At 39.2% G+C, this 20,389-nt stretch overlaps 1 protein-coding gene and 1 non-coding gene across 2 annotated transcripts; both read left to right on the forward strand.

Annotated features, from left to right (window-relative positions):
- Positions 1 to 349: 349 nt before the first annotated feature.
- On the forward strand, positions 350 to 421 carry TRNAY-GUA (transfer RNA tyrosine (anticodon GUA)). The gene has a single exon. It is a non-coding gene; the product is annotated as a tRNA-Tyr (tRNA).
- Positions 422 to 10,147: 9,726 nt separating this feature from the next.
- On the forward strand, positions 10,148 to 12,478 carry LOC129642304 (splicing factor 1-like). Its single transcript, XM_055566831.1, has 2 exons — positions 10,148 to 10,534; positions 12,178 to 12,478. The coding sequence occupies exons 1-2, from the start codon at positions 10,148 to 10,150 to the stop codon at positions 12,211 to 12,213; spliced, it is 423 nt and encodes a 140-aa protein (XP_055422806.1). The 3' UTR covers positions 12,214 to 12,478.
- The last annotated feature ends 7,911 nt before the right edge of the window (positions 12,479 to 20,389 follow it).

The following is a 20,389-nucleotide window of genomic DNA, read 5'->3' on the forward strand; positions in this document are numbered from 1 at the left end:
TGAAAAGTGAAAGTGAAGTCGCTCAGTCGTGTCTGACTCTTAGCAACCCCATGGACTGCAGCCTACAGGGCTCCTCTGTCCATGGGATTTTCCAGGCAAGAGTACTGGAGTGGGGTGCCATTGACAACTCACATAAATACCCACAATACTACATATTTGTCCTATGGTAGTAAATATTTGCTTTGTTCAATCTTTAGCATTCATTTCTACTCTTAAAGTTTTCACAACATTGTGTTTTTGAGGAATCTTGGTACAGTGCCTGGATCATGATACAAAAACAAACGTATTAAGTTGATTTATTAAAACTTAAAATATTCCAAAAAGGCCATTAATTAATAATATTTGGGCTTCCCTGGTGGCTCAGAGGTTAAAGCGTCTGCCTGTAATGCGGGAGACCCAGGTTCAATCCCTGGGTTGGGAAGCTTCCCTGGAGAAGGAAATGGAAGCCCACTCCAGTATTCTTGCCAGGAGAATCCCTTGGAGAGAGGAGCCTAGTAGGCTACAGTCCACGGGGTCACAAAGAGTTGGACACGACTGAGGCACTTCACTGTCCAATATTTAACGTTTATTACTAAAGTCCAACTTTGTAACTAAATTAAAATTTCTAGTGTCTCTTTCCATATTCCCCTGCCTCGAGAGCATCCATTCTAAAGAATGAATAGCAAGTAGGATACATAATATACTTATTACCCACCTAAAAATATTCAACTTACCTTCTATGACTCTGTTCACTATCACTTTTACCACCTTAAATTACTCCCACAAATAACCCCTAATTTTCTGTATGCACTTAAAGTCAAGATGGACTGTGCTTCCAAAGTCCCTTGCTGCTAAGTCACTTCAGTCGTGTCCGACTCTGTGCGACCCCATAGATGGCAGACAAAGTCACTTATTATACTCTTATTTCCTAAAACATTGAGCCCAAGAACAAATTATTCTTGCTCATATCCAGTTTTGTTTTCTTTCTACATTTACTACTATCTAAAATTACCATGTTCTTTTTCTGTTGTTGTTCTTAGGAGGTAATAATTTAGTAGTTTATTAGCTATATTCTGTACTTTCAAATCCCTCCACATCTCAATAAACCCATGTCTGCACCAGAATATTTCTGTGAGAAGAGGGACTTTGTCTATCTGTTTTATTACCTTATCCTCCAGTTCTGAAAGCAGTGTTTGGCACAGGAGACATATTAAGTAAACATTTCCTTAATGCTTAGTCTTTGAGATTAATGCATATTTATTTTTCTTCATTTTCATTAGTGCTACATGTATCCTTTTAGGTGTAGTGTATCTAGCTCTCCTCACTATTGAGTTTTCATCCTGTGGCATTATTGACTTGTGTATTTTTCTGTTTGTTCAAGCAGACAGAATTTTCGGAGCACATTAGTTAGTCAAGACCATTTTGAGTTCCTTCTCACTTCTATTGTAACATGTTGTCTTTCTAAATAATGCCAGGCATACCTGATCATTTGTTCTCTTGAAATTGCAGGTGTAAACTCAGTTAAATGAGAAATTGAATGCCCTCTCTTGCTCGGTTCTTTGTTTTGCCTGTTGAGTCTGTCTAAAACTATTTTGAGATGTTGACAACTAACACATAGTTCTACTAAACTCACAATAGATAGCATTTTTGACATAAGAATCTAAAAATTCATGGATGGCTCTTTAAATGAGCAAAATTATTTATCTTATTTCAACTGAAAGTGAAGTTTGCTCAGTCCCGCTCTTTGTGAATTCATGATAGTCCATGGAATTCTCCAGGCAAGAATACTGGAGTGGGTTGCCATGCCCTCCTGCAGGGGATCTTCCCAACCCGGGGATTGAACAGAGGTCTCCCACATAGCGAGTGGATTTTTTATCAGCTGAGCCACCAAGAAAGCACTTTATTTCAACTATCTTATCCTAATTTTGTTTTGAAGCAGTTCTGCTTATCATGAACAATATTTGACTTTCAGTTCTATTTAACTTCAACAAGGTACACTGCTATCATTTTCAAAGTAGAATTAATTTATGGATAGTTTTGATGACGGTTTTTGACATCTATAATGAACTTTTTCTTTTTAATAGTGCCTTCTTGTATCCCTCAAATTATAATTTAACATTTGAAAACCACAAAACCACCAATGCCACCTTATGTTGAGCAATATAATATTGCTATTACTTATGTACATTTTATGTACAACAGTGTCCAACATAATGGGTGTTTCATCATACTAAAGATGACTTCAACTAGGAAATAATAACAATAAAATAGAATTCTGATGACTATACTGTCTCAGTTTGATTTTCAGACTGTGATGAAATTTATAGCCTTTTATCATTTCCATTTTAGATATTGATAACTTTCTGAAACATTTTATTTAGATTTAACCAAAGTTGCAGCATATTTCTCAAAGTATTCAGGTTCTAAGTATTTCCTTTAGTACAGTCCTTTTATTTTTCTTCTTTTTTCCTTCTTCATGGAAAATAAAATTTAAATAATATATAATCTTACTATATTTTCTGGAAAAAATAACTGATCAAGATGTACAATAAGAGAGATTCTATGGGACTTAGAGATCATTTTCAGGAAGAGAAACATATTTATATGTTTTATATATGAAGGATATAGTGCATTCATGATGGAAAGAGGAAAAATACATAGATGCCATTTTTTCCTTCCACAGATTACAGATATGAGATTCCAATAAAATACCAATTAGGTTATTTTTGTAACTTGTCAAAAAATACAGGATTACATCTGATAAAGGAAGAGATATATTAGCTAAGACTATTAGTAATAATGTGGAACTTTCCCTACCGAAAAATAATAACAGTACATATTATATAAAGTTAAAAACATGGTATTTTTAAAATAGTGTGTAAGTATCATCTTCCAGATTAATGGAAAGAATATATATTAGAAACTGATCATAATATAGTCCCAGCTAAAAGTAGTCCACATATGCAAAATAACTGAAGAATATACATTAAAAAGTAAGCAATGGGTTTGCTTTAAGAAATTTAAGAAACTGAAATTATTTTTATTCTATTTACTTTTCTGTTTTTAAATTATCTACCAGAAGTGTATATTGCCTTAATAAGAAAAGAAAACCTAAGTTCTCAAAATTAAAAGAAAAAAAGTTTAGTTTTTATAAAAAGTGATAATAATAGAATATAGACCATACGAAAATGCTGATAATAAAGTGTGAATCTGACTCCAAGGAAAAATAAGTTCTTTGTATTTTTTTGTAAAATATTTCATCATTGGCTGTTATTTGATCATTGGAAAAGCAAGAGAGTTCCAGAAAAACATCTACTTTTGCTTTATTGACTACACCAAAGGCTTTGACTATGTGGATCATAACAAACTGTGGAAAATTCTTAAAGAGCTGGAATACCAGACCACCTGACCTGTCTCCTGACAAATCTGTAGGCAGGTCAAGAAGTAACAGTTTGAACTGGACATGGAACAACAGACTGGTTCCAAATCGGGAAAGGAGTACATCAAGGCTGTATATTGTCACCCTGCTTATTTAACTTATATGCAGAGTACATCATGAGAAACGCTGGGCTGGATAAGGCACAAGCTAGAATCAAGATTGCCGGGAGAAATATCAATAACCTCAGACATGCAAATGACACCACCCTTATGGCAGACAGTGAAGAAGAACTAAAGAGCCTCTTGATGAAAGGGAAAGAGGAGAGTGAAAAAGTTGGCCTAAACTCAACATTCAGAGAACTAAGATCATGGCATCCGGTCCCATCACTTCATGGCAAATAGATGGGGAAACAGTGGCTGACTTTGTTTTTCTGGGCTCCAAAATCACTGTAGATGGTGATTGTAGCCATGAAATTAAAAGATGCTTGCTCCTTGGAAGAAAAGCTATGACAGAACTAGACAGCTTGTTAAAAAACGGAGATATAACTTAACCACCAAAGTCCATATAGTCAAAGCATGGCTTTTCCAGTGGTCATGTATGGAATGTGAGAGTTGGACTAAAGAAAGCTGAGCACTGAAGAATTGATACTTTTGAACTGTGGTGTTGGAGAAGACTCTTGAGAGTCCCTTGAACTGCAAGGAGATCAAACCCATCAATCCTGAAGGAAATCATTCCTGGGTGTTCATTTGAGGGACTGCTGCTGAAGCTGAAACTCCAGTACTTTGGCCACCTGGAAAAGACACTGATGTTGGGAATGACTGAAGGTGGGAGGAAAAGGGGACAACAGAGGATGCGATTGTTGGATGGCATCACAAACGCAATGGACAAGAGTTTGAGTAAGCTCCAGGAGTTGGTGATGGACAGGGAAGCCTGGCATGCTGCAGTCTGTGGGATTGCAAAGAGTTGGACATGACAGAGGAACTAAATTGAACTGAACTGAACTGATAATTAGAATTTGCTTTGGATTTAAAACATCTAATTCAATTTAATCTAAGTTATCACATGAAGAATAATTGATTCTTTTTAAAAGAAAATAGACAAAACTCCTTTATAAAGATGGTCATTGCAAAGAAGTTTTTGGACCATTTTCTTATCTTTAAGAAAGCAACAAAAGTGGTTACATTAATATGTTATTCAAACTTGTTCAAACTGTTCACTCAGTCGTGTCCAACTCTTTGCAACCCCAGGGCTATATAGTCCATGGAATTCTCCATGCCACAATATTGGAGTGGGTAGCTTTTCCCTTCTCCAGAGAGTGACTCTTCCCAACCCATGGATCAAACCCAGGTCTCCCGCATTGCCAGCGGATTCTTTATAAACTGAGGTATCAGGGAAGCCCAAAGTGAAAGTGAAAGTCACTCAGTCATGTCCGATTCTTTGCAGCCGTTGTGGACTGTACAGTCCATGGAATTCTCCAGGCCAGAATACTGGAGTGCGTAGTCTTTCCCTTCTCCAGCGGATCTTTCCAACCCAGGAATCAGACCGGGGTCTCCTTCACTGCAGATGGAATCTTTAAAAAACTGAGCTATCAGGGAAGCCCTATATATTATTACCATAATGCTGTTGTTTTCTGGATTCCCTTGTAGTACAAGCTACACAATTTCTAGCACAATTAACCCACTAACCTACTACTTGTTTAATTCCTTAATTATTTAGAATACATCTTCAAACCAAGAAAAGTTTAAGGAGACTCAGGAAAGTACTGATATTCTTCCCTTATGAATGATGGAATTAATCTGCCTCAAAAATGTTGGTATCAAGATACCATCCACTAATGAAAATGCTGAGAGCAATTTTCCTACTGGAAATATTTTTTGTAAATATTGCTGTTTTTTGGCATTTTCATAATATTAAGAATACATTTTTTTGAGTTTGCCAAGCTTCTGGCTCAAGTACTATTGAAATATTTGTTCTTTCATTTAAAAGCTCTTCATTTTGTAAAGACATCTCTCATTGCTCCAGAATATTTGGGAGTTAAACATCACTCGGTTCAGTTCAGTCGCTAAGTCGTGTCCAACTCTTTGCAACCCCATGGACTGCAGCACGCCAGGCCTCCCTGTCCATCACCAACTCCCAGAGTTTACTCAAACTCATGTCCATTGAGTTGGTGATGCCATCCAACCATCTCATTCTCTGTCATCCCCTTCTCCTCCCGCCTTCAATCTTTCCCAACATTAGGGTCTCTTCAAATGAGTCAGTTCTTCCAAACATCACTACTGCCATAGTTTAAAATATGGTATGGTTTTGCAGTGGGACAGCTGCATCCTGGTAAGCTTCATGTGAAGCCTCCATAATTTTTTTAATATACCTTACAAAGCTTTTCGGTGCTGCAGTGCCCTAGTTTTTTTAATAATCCTAGTGACAGAAAGCTTGACTCTTAAATTTTTTCAACATGACCCATAGTGAAAAAAAAAAGCAAAGCAAAACATTTTTCATCATAATTAGGATCATGACATTCATGTGTTATTCAGTCTTCTATATCTAGTTAGTGGGGATTCAAAAATAATTGAAAGAGTTAAAAATTCTTGCCCCCATGGAGCTAATAATCTAATCTGTCCCTCTGTCTCTGTATTATTCCTTTGTATAAACAATAGCATCTTGTATATTTTATTCCAGCCATCCAATTCTATCCTATTATCTTCTTTTGAGTTGTAAAAATAAAATAAGTTGCTCTTTGTGTGCTTAGTCATTCAGTCATGTCTGACTCTTTGCAAACCCATGACTATATACCACCAGGTTCCTCTGTCCATGGGGACTCTCCAGGCAAGAATACTGGAGTGGGTTACCATGCCCTCCTCCAGGGAATCTTCCCAACCCAGGGATCGAATCCAGGTCTCCCGCATTGCAGGTGGATCTTTTTCTGTCTGAGCCATCAGGGTCATTGCTGCTGCTAAGTCGCTTCAGTCATGTCCGACTCTTAGCGACCCCATGGACGGCAGCCCACCAGGCTCCCCTGTCCCTGGGATTCTCCAGGCAAGAACACTGGAGTGGGTTGCCATTGCCTTCTCCAATGCATGAAAGTGAAAAGTGAAAGTGAAGTCGCTCAGTCGTGTCTGACTCTTAGCAACCCCATGGACTGCAGCCTACAGGGCTCCTCCGTCCATGGGATTTTCCAGGCAAGAGTACTGGAGTGGGGTGCCATTGCCTTCTCCGATCAGGGTCATTAGGACCCATTAATTGATTCAAGACTCAATAATGGATCTTAACTCCCACTTTGAAAAACATTGCCATATTGGAATTTCATACATTTAACAGAGCTGTTAAAGCAGCCTGTGTATGTGTGTGTGGGTGCTCAGCCATGTCCAAGTCTTTGCAACCCCATGGACTGTAGCACACCAGGCTCCTCTGTTCTTAGGATTTCCCGGCAAGAATACTGGAGTGGTTTGCAAATGGGATCTTCCTGACCCAGGGATTGAACCCATGTCTCTTAAGTCTCCTGCATTGGCAGGGTATTCTTCACCACTAGTGCCAGGTAGCCTTATAAAAAGTAGCCTGGGATTTATTTATTTTTTCTAAATTTCTGTGTCACATTGATTGTCACCAATTTAAAAATCCAGTCTTTTTTATTGAGTTGCTTTCAGGATAGAACTCTCTGAATATGGGTTTATGTAAACTGTTTTTAATCTGAATGGAGAATCTTATATTTATTTCTGTCAAATTCTTCTTTATTGGTTTCTGTTCATCATTCTAGCCTATCAAAATCTTTGAACTCTGCCACTGTTAGATAATCCTCCTAAATCTGTCATCCACAAATATGAAAAGAGTGGCTTCTATGTCATGAGCCCAGTCACTGTTGGAAAATACTGCAAATTCCTATAGTTCTTCCCTGGAGACCTCCTTCTTGTCGGCATTGGTCTATTAATCAACACTTTAGCATTATATTTGCATGTCAGAGTATGAATCTCCCTTAATTTGCCCTGTCTCAGTCTGCACTTTTTCATCAAATAAAAATTCTAAAGGACTATAGAATACATACTGAATTATTGATGTTTATGTTCTCCTGAGATAGCAATAAGCTGTCAGAAACATAGTTAAGTTTCTGTTTATCTCAGTCATAACCAGTTGCACTGATAGTAGCCTTCAGTTTTTAAGTTAGTGATTGAGATCTGATATCACAGTACACTGGAACTCAGAGAGGACTAAAGGGTCTAGAAGTAGCAAACTATTGATGCGTATGCTTCAGTAATAAGCAGTGTTCTCCACGTTTGCAAGATCATTCAGCTATTTCTCCTCAACTTCTCAGTGATTTCCAACTGATGGAGCTATTGTCTTGTCACAAGATTTTAGTGTCTTTGACAACTCCTGTATAGGACTAAAGTTAGTTGGGGCTAGATGCTCTAGTCCAAAAATCTGTTCTTTGTTTGTTTGTTTTTGGTGAGACTTGTCTTAAGTGTAAATTGCATTCAACTCATAGGATGTTATTAATAGGATAACATTAACACAAGATTGTCCTTTAATAAGAGCCTAGGGCAAGATATTAACCAGAGAAGCATTTGAAATCTTACTCTGTTCACCAATTAACTGCTTTCCTCTTGGTAAGATGCTGAAACTAAGTCTCTCACGTCATCTATAATCCAGAGTTAGAAATGTATAGCTTACCTATCTCACAAGGTTCTTGTAAGAATGGAGATTAGGTCATAAATAGAATCTAAATGTTTACTAGCTGATAGTAAACTATCAATTGGTAAATTAGTTGTTGTTCAGTCGCTAAGTTGTGTTCGACTCTTTGTGACTCCATGGACTATAGCCAGCCAGGCTACATTTACAGGAGTGATTTAAAGTAAAACCCATCTTCATTATATAACAGAATTTGGATGATAGACACAGTACATCATAACTGAATGTATATGATGACTGAGGTGGGAAGCGTTATCCTAGGGCAGTGGTTCTCAAAGCATCATCTTCAGAGCAACAGCATCAGCATATCCAGCAAAGTTGTTAAACATGCAGATTCTATACCCGAGACCTAGTGCATCAGGCACTTAGAGGCTGGGGCCCAGCACTCAGGGTGGTTTCAACAATCCTCAGGGGATTCTGTGCTCACTGTGTCCTTGATGTTGTTCAGTTGCTAAGTCATGTCCAGCTCTTTGCAACCCCATGGACTGAAGAATTCCAAGCTCCTCTGTCCCCCACTATCTCCAAGAACTTGCTCAGATTCATGTCTGGTGAGTCCCTGACTATCTGATCATCTCATCCACTCTGCCCAGTTCTCCTTTTGCCTTCAGTCTTTCCCAGCATCTGAGCCTTTTCCAATGAGGCATTCTTCCCATCAGGTGGCCAAGTATTGGAGCTTCAGCTTCAATATAAGTCCTTCCAATGAATATTCAGGGTTGATTTCCTTTAGAATCCACTAATTTGATCTCCTTGCCATCCAGGGAACTCTCAAGAGTCTTCTCCAGCACCACACTTCAAAAATGTAAATTCTTCAGTGTTCAGCCTTCTTTATGGTCCAACTCACATCTGTACACAACTATTGGAACAACCATAGCTTTGACTAGAGGGGCTTATATATCATTATGTCTCTGCTTTTTAATATATCTGCCATCTAGATTTATCCTAGTTTTCCTCCCAAGGAGTAAGTGTCTTAATTTTGTGGCTGCTGTCAAAGTACCCAGTGATTTTTGGAGACCAAGAAAATACATCACTGCTTCAACTTTATCTCCGTCCATTTGCTATGAAGTGATGGGATCAGATGCCATGATCTTAGTTTTCATGTTGAATTTCAAGCCAGCTTTCCCACTCTCTTCTTTAACCCTCATCAACAGGCTCTTTAGTTCCTCTTTACTTTCTGCCATTAGAGTGGTATCATCTGCATATCTGAGGTTATTGGTATTTCTCCCTGCAATCCTGATTCTAGCTTATGGTTTATCCAGCCCGGAATTTTGCATAGTGTATTCTGCATGTAAGTTAAGTATGCAGAGTGACAACATACAGCCTTGTCATACTCCTTTTCCAGTTTTGAACCAGTTCATTGTTCCATGTCCAGTTCTAACTGTTGCTTCTTGATTTGCATACAGGTTTTTCAGGAGACAGGTAAGGTGGTCTAGTACTCCGATCCCTTTAAGAATTTTCTGCAGTTTGTTGTGGTCGACACAGTCAAAGGCTTTAGGGTTGTCAGTAAGCAGAAGTAAATGTTTAACTGGAACTCCTTTTCTTTCTCCATGATCCAATGTATGTTGGTAATTTGATATATGGTTCCTCTGCCTTTTCAAAACCCCATTAGTACATCTGGAATTTCATGGTTCACATACTGCTGAAACCTAGCTTGAAGGATTTTGACCATAACCTTGCTAGCATGAAATGAATAGAATTGTACAGTAGTTTGAACATTTCTTGACATTACCCTACTTTGGGATTGGAATGAAAGTTGACTTTTTCTAGTCCTGTGGCCACTGCTGATGCTGGGAGCCGGCACATTGCATATTGAGTGAAAAATCCAAATTCAAAAATTAAAAGAAGGGGAGTTTAAGTATAGCTCTCCCCATCAAATCTTGCAACATGCTCTTTTCGTAATAAATATTTTAAATGCCGATTCGGCCGGAATTACTGCAATGCTTCGCCATTGGTGCCCTGAGCAGCTGAATGCAAAACCATTAGTTAAATGGAAGGACCTCCTTTCCGGACAATGGAAAGGTCCCGACCCATTGTTAACCAGTGGTCGAGGATATGCTTGCATTTTTCCACAGGACGCAGATTCTCCAATTTGGGTTCCAGACAAATTGATTCGCCATGTCTCAGCCCCTCGGATACCGGATTCCCCAGCTGCCGCGACCCCGAAAAAGGAAGGGACCTCCTCTGCCTTCACTCCCCCCGCCAGCACGGGAAACGCCGCCGGCGTCGGGACAACTGACATCGGAGATCCCGGATGAGCAAGGAACGGATCCACCCACCAAGCAGATGTCTCAACTTCATATACAGGATATTGCTCCTCCCGATCCTTTGCCTCACAAAAGGGTGTCAGGCCGCCTGACTCAGGCGACCCGGAATGCCTCCATACCTACTTGGAGACAAATAAAAACACTCTGCCACCAGGCACGGGGAATAGCTTCCTTACAGGGATCTCCAGCTTCTCCTGAGAAACTGTTTATTGCCATGCTTGCTTTGCTTTCCTGTCAGGTAAGCGCCTCCCCTATTCCAACCAAATATTGGGCGTATCTCCCAGATCCTCCAACTTTCCAAGTTGTTACTTGGGATAATGAGCCTATACGGGTCAACACAGACCAACCCCAGCTCTTGGGAGGATCCTATACTTCTTACACTAGAGATAAATATCCTATTAACTTCAACTATACCTTCAGGGGATTAACAGGTGATTTCCCTGTTTGCTTTAACTTCCCCAATGACCTTAGAAGCTTTATTACCCCCACCAAAGAAGGATGTGTTGGGGCCTCTAAAAAAATAATTATAACAGATTCCTGGTCTTTACGTCATCGATCAGCTTGGGTATTATTGGCTCGTATGCCCGGGATCCTTGACCCCTATGTAACCCTGCATTCCAAATCTCCACCAAAATATCCGAATTGTTATAAGGTTGCTCCTTCAGAGAAAGTATGGAACACCATAGACAGTCGTACAGGGTATCCGACTTGGACATCTTGTACTTATGATTCAAGGATTGATTATAGGATACCAGGAGGTGGAGATTATACTATTCAGGACTGGAGCAACCCGAATCCAGGTGAGGATCCATTGGCCAATGATACATTTGAGGGCAGATTCGAAAATTGGGATAGGATTCCTCTTCCTTGGCCAACACATGCCACTAGAAGGCATCGTAATCAATTTGTTCCTCCCATGCTGTCTTATACAACGAAGAAACAGACCTATTGGCAACCTGATATTTGGAGAGCCCTTGCTGCTACTGCTCCTGTCTCCTTGTACCGCCCAGATAACAATTCTACTTATTCTGTTTTAGCTTGTCTACCCTCCCCTTATGTTTTTCTTTTTACTAATGACTCCAAGAAGCTTAATGTACGCATGAATTATTCAGGTGGACCTAATATAGTAACTTGTGAACAATGTATGCTTTCATCTTGTTTGACCCCTCAATATAATGTTTGCTCTTTTGTGGTGTTACAACGCCCACCCTATCTCATGATACCTGTGACAGTGACTAGCCACTGGTATGACAATTACGGCCTTGCCATGTTACAACAACTACGAGATTTAATGCGACAACGGCGATTTGTGGGCTTACTTATTTTAGGAATATCGGCTTTGATAGCAACAATTACTTCTGTTACTGCGACAACAATATCATTGAGTCAACAAGTGCATACTGCCCAATATGTTGATATCATGTCTAAAAATGTCTCTTTAACTCTAGCAACACAGGAAGTTATAGATAGAAAATTGGAGATGAGAGTAGATGCCTTAGAAGAGGCAATAATGCATATTGGGACTGAGTTACAGGCGTTAAAAGTGAAAATGGCTCTGTCTTGCCACGCTGATTACCGGTGGATATGCGTGACATCTTTAAAGGTAAATGAGACAGATTATGAATGGGAAAAAATAAAAAATCATATCTCAGGTGTTTGGAACAGCTCTGACATTGGCCTGGACTTAGGGAAACTTCATAATCAAATACAGACCCTGGAACACTCTCGACTGGATTTTACTGCCGCTGGGGCAGCTAATGACTTTTTTCACACTTTCTCTGACTTCATTTCAGGAAAAAACATTCTGTCTAATATCCTTGGATACATCGCTGCTGGTGCTTTAGTTTTGCTTCTCATATTCATTCTTCCTTGTATTGTCAGGATTCTTCGGCAGAACATTCAGAAGCTCGCGACTGAGCTGCATCTGGCTGTTTTAAGAAATAAAAAAGGGGGAGATGCTGGGAGCCGGCACATTGCATATTGAGTGAGGATCTGGAATAGCTCAACTGGAATTCTATCACTTCCAGGAGCCAGCGTGAGGCACTCCGCCCATGACAAAGGTCATGAGGAAGGAGGCTCGGCATACGCAAAGGCGGGATCGAGCCTCAGGAGTCCCCCTGGAAATTCTCGAGCATCTACCCCCAAAACCAGAGTCTGCCTACTTTCTGCTTTGTGTTTTCACCTACACCTCTGACTTTACGGGGGGCTGTCCCCCACTACCTCTCTCTGAAAAAAGAGTTAGCTCACAGCTCCAGTTAATAATTCCTGGGTGTGACAGTGTTTAACCTACAAACTCCTTTGGAAATCCTCTAGCCTGCCTGAATGGGTTTTTCCGGCCACATGTGATTGTTCAGAGCCTCCCAACTGTGAGAGGCAGGAGATGTTCTAAACTGCCTAAACACAGATTCCTTTGAGTAGTTAAAAGATTGATTAGAAAATGTATTGGTGAAGGGTTTTTCACTTGTTGGGCCAATGTTTGCTGCTAAGTCTCCATACTCCTACTGTGTCCTTGGCAGTGTATTGATTGATATAATGGGTGTATAGAAATGTAAAATGCAGCTTTGTTCAATGCTTTTTGGAAGGCTGGCGCCTGACTTTGGAATAATCACCTTTAGAGAAAGATGAGTTTCTTAAAATGTTAACAGGCCTCCGGGCCAGAAGATGATGTCTATCACCTGAACTTTTGCATATGATAAGTTTACAGGAAAAAAACCTGGCTTGCTGCATGACTCTACCCCTTCCCCCATTATCCTCTATGCATAACTTAAGGTATAAAAACTACTTTGGAAAATAAAGTGCGGGCCTTGTTCACTGAAACTTGGTCTCCCCATGTCACTCTCTCTCCCAAATTCCAGCTGAGCGTCCATCTGGAGCGCGGATGTCCTCTGCGACCATTTATTTGCCTGGGCTTCTAAGACCCACTCGAGAAGGTGTCTAAGGTGGGGCACCTTCCGCTATTCGAGAGGGCGCCTGCGGCCTCCGTGGTCAGAGCTAACCTGGTGTCACGGGTTATATTGATTTTCCGCGTAAACCAAGCCACTCAGCTTCTTTTCTCCACTGAATTTCCTCACTGAGCTATCCTTATTCTATTACTCTTTGTATCCTTAATTAAAGTGTAATTAAGCAGTTATTCCCTGACCCTCGCCTAGCCGTCTCTCCTTCGAATACCCTGGATCAGCCGGGGCTGGTCCCCGGTATGCTGAGATTTCCAAAATTATGACATATTGAGTACAGCACTTTAAAAGCATCATCTTTTAGGATTTTAAATAGCTCCGCTGGAATTGCATTACTTCTGCTACCTTTGTTTGTAGTAATGCTTCCTAATGCCCACTTGACTTCATACTCCAGAATGTCTGGCTCTAGGTGAGGGACCACACTATTTTGGTTATCTAGGTTATTAAGACCTTTTTTGTATACTTATTCTATATATTTTTGCCACCTCTTAATTGTTTCTGTTTTTGTTAGGTCCTTACCTTTTCTGTCCATTATCATGCCTGTCTTGCATGAAATCTTCTTGCGAAAGCTGACGTCTCCAGTTTCCTGGAAGAGATCTCTAGTCTTTCTCACTCTGTTGTTTTCCTCTATCTCTTTGGCTTGTTCATTAAAGAAGGCCTTCTTATCTCTCCTCGTGGTGTTAAATGGCTCAGTAAGTAAAGAATCTGCCTACAATGCACGTGATGCATGTTTGATTCTTGGGTTGGGAAGATACCTTGAGGATGAAATAGCAACCCACTGTGGTATTCTTACCTGAAAAATCCCATGGACAGAGAGGCCTGGCGGGCTACAGTCGAAGGGTAGCAAAGAGTCACACCCGACTGAGAGACTAAGCACGCAGCCATCTCTCCTGCTATCCTCTGAAACTTTGCGTTCATTTGGTTTCATCTTACCTTTCTTCCTTGCCTTTGCTTCTCTTCTTTCTTCAGCTATTTGTAAAACCTCCTCAGACAACCACTTTGCCCTCTTACATTTCTTTTTCTTGGGGATGGCTTTGGTCACTGCTTCCTGTACAATGTTAAGAACTTCCATCCATAGTTCTTCAGGAACTGTATCCAATCTAAATGCTTGAGTCTATTTATTCATCACCTCCACTGTATAATCATAGGAGTGTATTTAGGTCATACCTGAATGACCTATTCACTTTCCCTACTTTCTTCAATTTAAGTCTGAATTTGGCAAGAAGGAACTCATGATCTGAGCCACAGTCAGCCTTAGGTCTTACTTTTGCTGACTGTACAGAGCTTCTTAATCTCTGGCTGCAAAGAATATATTCAATCTGATTTCAGCATTAACCATATGATGATGTCTATGTGTAGAACTGTCTCTTGGGTTGTTGGAAAACATTGTTTGCTATGACCAGCACACTCTCCTGACAGAACTCTGTTAGCCTCTGCCCTACTTTATTTTATACTTCCAGGCCGAACTCCCCTGTTATTCTGGGAAACTCTTGACTACTTACTTTAGCATTCCAATTCCCTATGATGAAAAGGATATCTTTTGTTGTTGTTGTTAGCTCTAGAAGGTATTGTAGGTCTTCCTAGAACTGGGCAACTTGAGCTTCTTCAGCATCAGTGGTTGGGGCATAAACTTGGATTACTGTGATGTTGAATTTTTTTCATGGAAATGATCTGAGATCATTCTGTCATTGTTGAGGCTACACCCAATTACTGCATGTGCATTCTTTTGTTGTCTATGAGGACTACTCCATTCCTTGTAAGGGATTCTTGCCCACAGTAGTAGATATGATGGTCATCTGAGTTAAATCCGCCCAATCCTCTCCATTTTAGTCACTGAGTCCTAAAATGTCCATGTTCATTCTTGCCATCTCCTGCTTGACTACATCCAATTTACTTTGATTCACGGACCTAACATTCCAGGTTTCTATACATATTGTTCTTTACAGCATCAAACTTGCCTTTCACCACCAGACACAGCCACAGCCACAGCGGAGGGTCATTTCTGCATTGGGCCAGATGCTGCTTTCTTTCTGGTGTTTCTTTCTTGCTGTATTAGTAATTGTCCTCCCCTCTCCTTCAGTAGCATATTGGACATCTTCCATCCTGGGGGTGGGGGACTCATCTTCCAGAGTCCTGTCTTTCTGCCTTTTCATACTGTTCATGGGGGTTTTCATGGCAAGAATACTGGAGTGGGTTGCCATTCCCTCCTTTGGTGAAGCACAGTGTCAGGACTCTTCACCATGACTCACCTGTCTTAGGTGGCCCTGCACAGCATGGGTCATAGCTTGAGTTATACAAGCCCCTCCACCATGACAAGGCTGTGATCCATGAAGGGGGGTAAATTAATACCATCCTTTAAAATGGGTTATTGCTTCATCTGTAGAAACTCTAAATTCATAATCCTAAGGGAAAATATCTTCATTTCTATAGCATTGTCTTATGCTAATGATGCCATTTCTTTTATTTGTATGTAAGATTCTTTTATCCCTCAGTATTGTCTATCTCTCTTTCTCCATTTTGCTAGAAGGCATTTTATTTCTTACATGTGTTTATATATAAGACCTGAAAACTACAAATCCTAGCTGTGCAATCATTCAGCAGTTAATTTAATATCTCTGTGTCCCAGTTTCTCTCATTTGTAAAGCAAGAAACTAACATTTAATTTGAGGCAGAGTTTTAACAATTAGGTATAATAATCTCTGGTGACCCAGTGGTAAAGAATCCTCCTGCCAGTGCAGGAGACACAGGGGATTCAGGTTCAATCCCTGGTTCAGGAAGATACTCTGGAGTAGGAAATGGCAACTCACTCCAGTATTCTTGCCTGGAGAATCCCATGGACAGAGAAGCCTGGCAGGCTATGATCCATAGGTTCCCAAAGAGTCGGACATGACTGAACAACTACGTATGAGCATGATAATATATGTAAAGTACTTAACGATGATTTATACACAGAGTGATCAATGTATAGCTGTAGTTATTTCTAGATTTTTTTCTCTTCATTTATAGAAACTTTCCTTAATAAAAAGATAGGAAAAAGAGATCTTTAGATATTCTTATCTTCTTTCCAACAGACATATTTCTCTGTCCTTCACCAAATTGCAATTACTTTTCAAATTCTTAACCTACTTTCCTTTTAAAGCAACTAACTAATAAATCTAGAAGAACAGCCAAATTCCCAGTGAGGGTGAAAATGTAGAGCAAATACTTCTGGCATAGGGGTGAAGAAAGCATCTTACTTTGAAAAGTGGTGGAGTTAGTAATTAATAGCCTGGTCTTTTAAATCAGGCAGACAGAACTGGGTTTGAATCTAATCCAGACATTTACTTGCTGAGTCACAATGTAAAAGTTTCTTGGCCTTTCTTATGTCTTTTCTCTTATGTGAAGTGGGCATAATAGCAAGGTTTCTTCATTGAGTATGAAGTGGTATATACGTGAGAAATCTTTAAAGGCTCAGTACATTTTCTGGCAGGTAGCAAATCACTGATAAATAGAATCCCGTTGATATGTTTCCTTCTGCTCCTACTCTCACTTCCTAATATTCTTCTCTGATAATGATGGACAAAACTATTTTATTTACCTTTGGAATATGAATTTTAGGAATGTGTTTATTGCCCAATATTTTCAAATAAGGTCATTTAGATGCTTTGAAGTGTTTCTTATAAACTAACCCTGTAAAGTTGGTACTTACGCAGAGCTGTCAAGTGTTTTGCTCAAAAATGGGATTTACATACCCACAAAGAAAAGTAAATTGTAATCCCTATAAATGCTTAGTGTCTTCCAGCAGGTTTTTTAATGAAAGGCCATCAATGAATTGTGTTACTGTTTAGCTGCTTTTGTTGCTGTTGTAGTAACCATATTTATTATCATTGCATGGTCTGACAGTTTACCTATGTCAGAAGGTAAGTGGAAAAAGGCAAACATAATTCAGGAAATTCCCTGATTCACTCATGGCACTTAAGAGTTTCCCAAGGTTTTCTGGTGGGGAAGACAAATGGTGGAATTCTGAGATTCCTGATGCAAAGGAGTAAGAGTATATATTGGAAAGCATCTCCTAGTTATGTTTTCTTCCCACTGGACCAGGCATCTGGAAAGGGAAAGTGCAGTTTCTACTCCATATACTTTGTTTTTCCTCTTTGAGGTTTCCCACAGAGAATAAGATTAGCTTATTTAAACCACTAGGGGAAAAATGGCCTAAAAATATAAGTATCCATCTACTAAACAAGTGCTCATTACACATCATCTGTGTTTCACAAACTGTGCTAAAACTAAGGATACAATGATAACCAGAACATTAGACCTGCCTTCCAGGGTGTTTCTTGGTCAGGGGATAAGAGCAGATACACATTTAAATAATTGAGCAAAATGCAATGTGTGTTATGTCAGAGTTAGGAAAAATCTATTGAAAGAGAGTAAAAGTGTTTTTGTATCTCTTTAAGGCTTTACAGAGAAGGCTCACAATTGAGCCATGAGAAGTTCAACATGTGCACAGAGATTAGGCTCACAAGTTAAATTAGGAGAAATAGCAGATAAAGGGTCTCAACTGAAGACAGACAGACAGATGGAGAAAAGGAAAAAAAAAGTGAAGGAGATGGCAGGAGAGAGGAGGAAAGAGGAAGGGATGATAGTAAGGAAAAAGAGATAGGAAGTGACCAAAATAGTAGATCTTGGATCTTAAATACCCAATTGTTACTGATCGGATATTGATGAGATTCTGGTGGTATCAGATTATTAGTATAAATAACCAAACCCTAAATAAAAAAATCAATATTTTGTTTATCATATATTCTTTTTAAAATGGTCAGCCCTCAAGAAGTATAATTTTATTTCTAAGATTAGTATATTATGGAAATTTTTTTAAAATTCCTCCACTTTGATTGCTGATATAAATGAAAGGATGTATTAAACACAAAATCAAAGTTTTCTTACCTAGTCAAATTTTGGAAACTCTTCTGCCATGTAGGGATTTTCATCATTTTTCTAGATGATGACAGAAGCTACCTTTAACAATGTATTTGTGTGCTTTAAATAAACTCTACTGATGTAGATAATTTCATAAGCTCTATTACCTCAACCAAATTTGTGAGACTGAGTTAGAATTCAAGAGAAAAAAAAAATTTGCTATATTTTTACTACTTCTAAGTTTAGTTTTAATAGGAAACAGATATTTTTTATTTAGCTTTATAGTGACATTTTTACTTATTTAATAAAAGAGATGTATAATTCTTTGAACTTAAAAGTTTAAATCAAAGATCAAAGTCAATATTTGATTGGTAAAACTTTCAATGTAGCTGAACAAAAATTGTGTCATTTGCAAACCATTTACCTTATAAAATATTATTGAATCTTTAAAATTAATAAATATAAACTGTAATAATCATGTTTACTATACAGTCTAATTTACTCAGAAAAAAAGGTTAATTTATAAAGGTAGTTTTAAACAAGGCATTATATCTAAATGCTCCAGCCGGTTATTTCCATTCCATGCTTCACCTTGGAACTAAATTATCTACATCATAAAATAGTCTTTTAGATTATCAACAACACTTTGAATTATATCTAAAGGACAAGAACAGCTTGTAAGTTCATTTTTCTATTTTATCCAAATTGGCTAACAGTTTCTCTTAAGTTCTAGCTAATTGGAATAGATATAAATCATAAGCCTATTTTATTCTAAAGTAGAAGGTCAGCATGTATGCAGTAGTAATGTGCTATTCTTTTTACTGGCATAGATTTTATGGATAATTATTTTGCTTAGAGGCAGTGTACTACAGGGAGAAGGCAATGGCACCCCCTCCAGTACTCCTGCCTGGAGAATCCTATGGAGGGAGGAGCCTGGTGGGCTGCTGTCCATGGGGTCGCTGAGAGTCGGACACGACTGCGCGACTTCACTTTCACTTTTCACTTTCATGCACTGGAGAAGGAAATGGCAACCCACTCCAGTGTTCTTGCCTGGAGAATCCCAGGGACGGGGGAGCCTGGTGGGCTGCCGTCTGTGGGGTCACACAGAGTCAGACACGACTGAAGCGACTTAGCAGCAGCAGCAGCAGCAGTGTACTACAGACTCAAATATAACAGTGTATTAATAGTATATCAGTTATGATGATTGAACTGTCTTTCCTCAAGCTTTTATGTACACTGACCATGGCAAATAATAGGCAAACATTTATACAGATGGATAGAAAATGTGAACTTAAATGTATCAACAGTTTCTGTTTTAGTTATTTCGACATCTTGAGTTAGAATAAACACACTACTCATATTTGAAGAAGAAAAACAAGTATCATAAGTACTATGCATACACTGACTTATTCTGGGTAAGAATGGTGGGCTAAGGTGATCATTATGGATTGACCAAAGTAATAAGTACCAAGGTGGCCCATCAGTGTGAAAATGGCATACTTTACATCTATAGACAGGAGATGGGGCCGTCCCTGGTGACACAGTGGTTAAGAATCTCCCTGCCAGTGCAGGGAACACAGCTTCAACCCCTGGTCTGGAAAGTCTCCACACGCCACAGAGCGACTAAGCCCTTGAGCCACAGCTACTGAGCCCACGCTCTAGAGCCCGCAAGCTAGAACTACCGAGCCCATGTGCTGCAACGACTGAAGCCCGTGTGTCTAGAACCTGTGCTCTGCAACGAAGAGGAGCCACGACGATGAAGAGGCATGCACTGCAGAGAAGATTAGCTGCCCCTCGCTACAACTACAAGAGGCCCATGCGCAGCAATGGAGACCCAGCACAACCAAAAGTAAATAGATTAAAAAGAAAAAAAAAAGATGGTAGACTAGGCCACGAATGACATAACTTGCTATAAACCCTGTCCAGTTTCTTACAGGTGTAAAGAGAATATTTGTTTCCCATAACTTAGGGGGAAGTAGATAGTTTTCAGAAGGGAAAAAAGCGTGCACAGAAAAAAATACTGTACATTTTAAGTACATGTTCAAGTTAAAATATATAATGTAAATCCATTAATAGAATTTTCTGTGGGGAGATGGAAATTAGAGTAAGATATAGTGATAAAGGGAATTAACTAAAAATATATACTGTCTCTAATAAGTTAAATCAAACAGAATTTCACAGATAATAATGTCTTACCCAAATAAAATTGCAAAACCGAACTCCAAGAAAACAACAATGCT

This window comes from Bubalus kerabau, chromosome 1 (assembly GCF_029407905.1).
Source record: "Bubalus kerabau isolate K-KA32 ecotype Philippines breed swamp buffalo chromosome 1, PCC_UOA_SB_1v2, whole genome shotgun sequence".
NCBI lineage: Eukaryota > Metazoa > Chordata > Mammalia > Artiodactyla > Bovidae > Bubalus > Bubalus kerabau.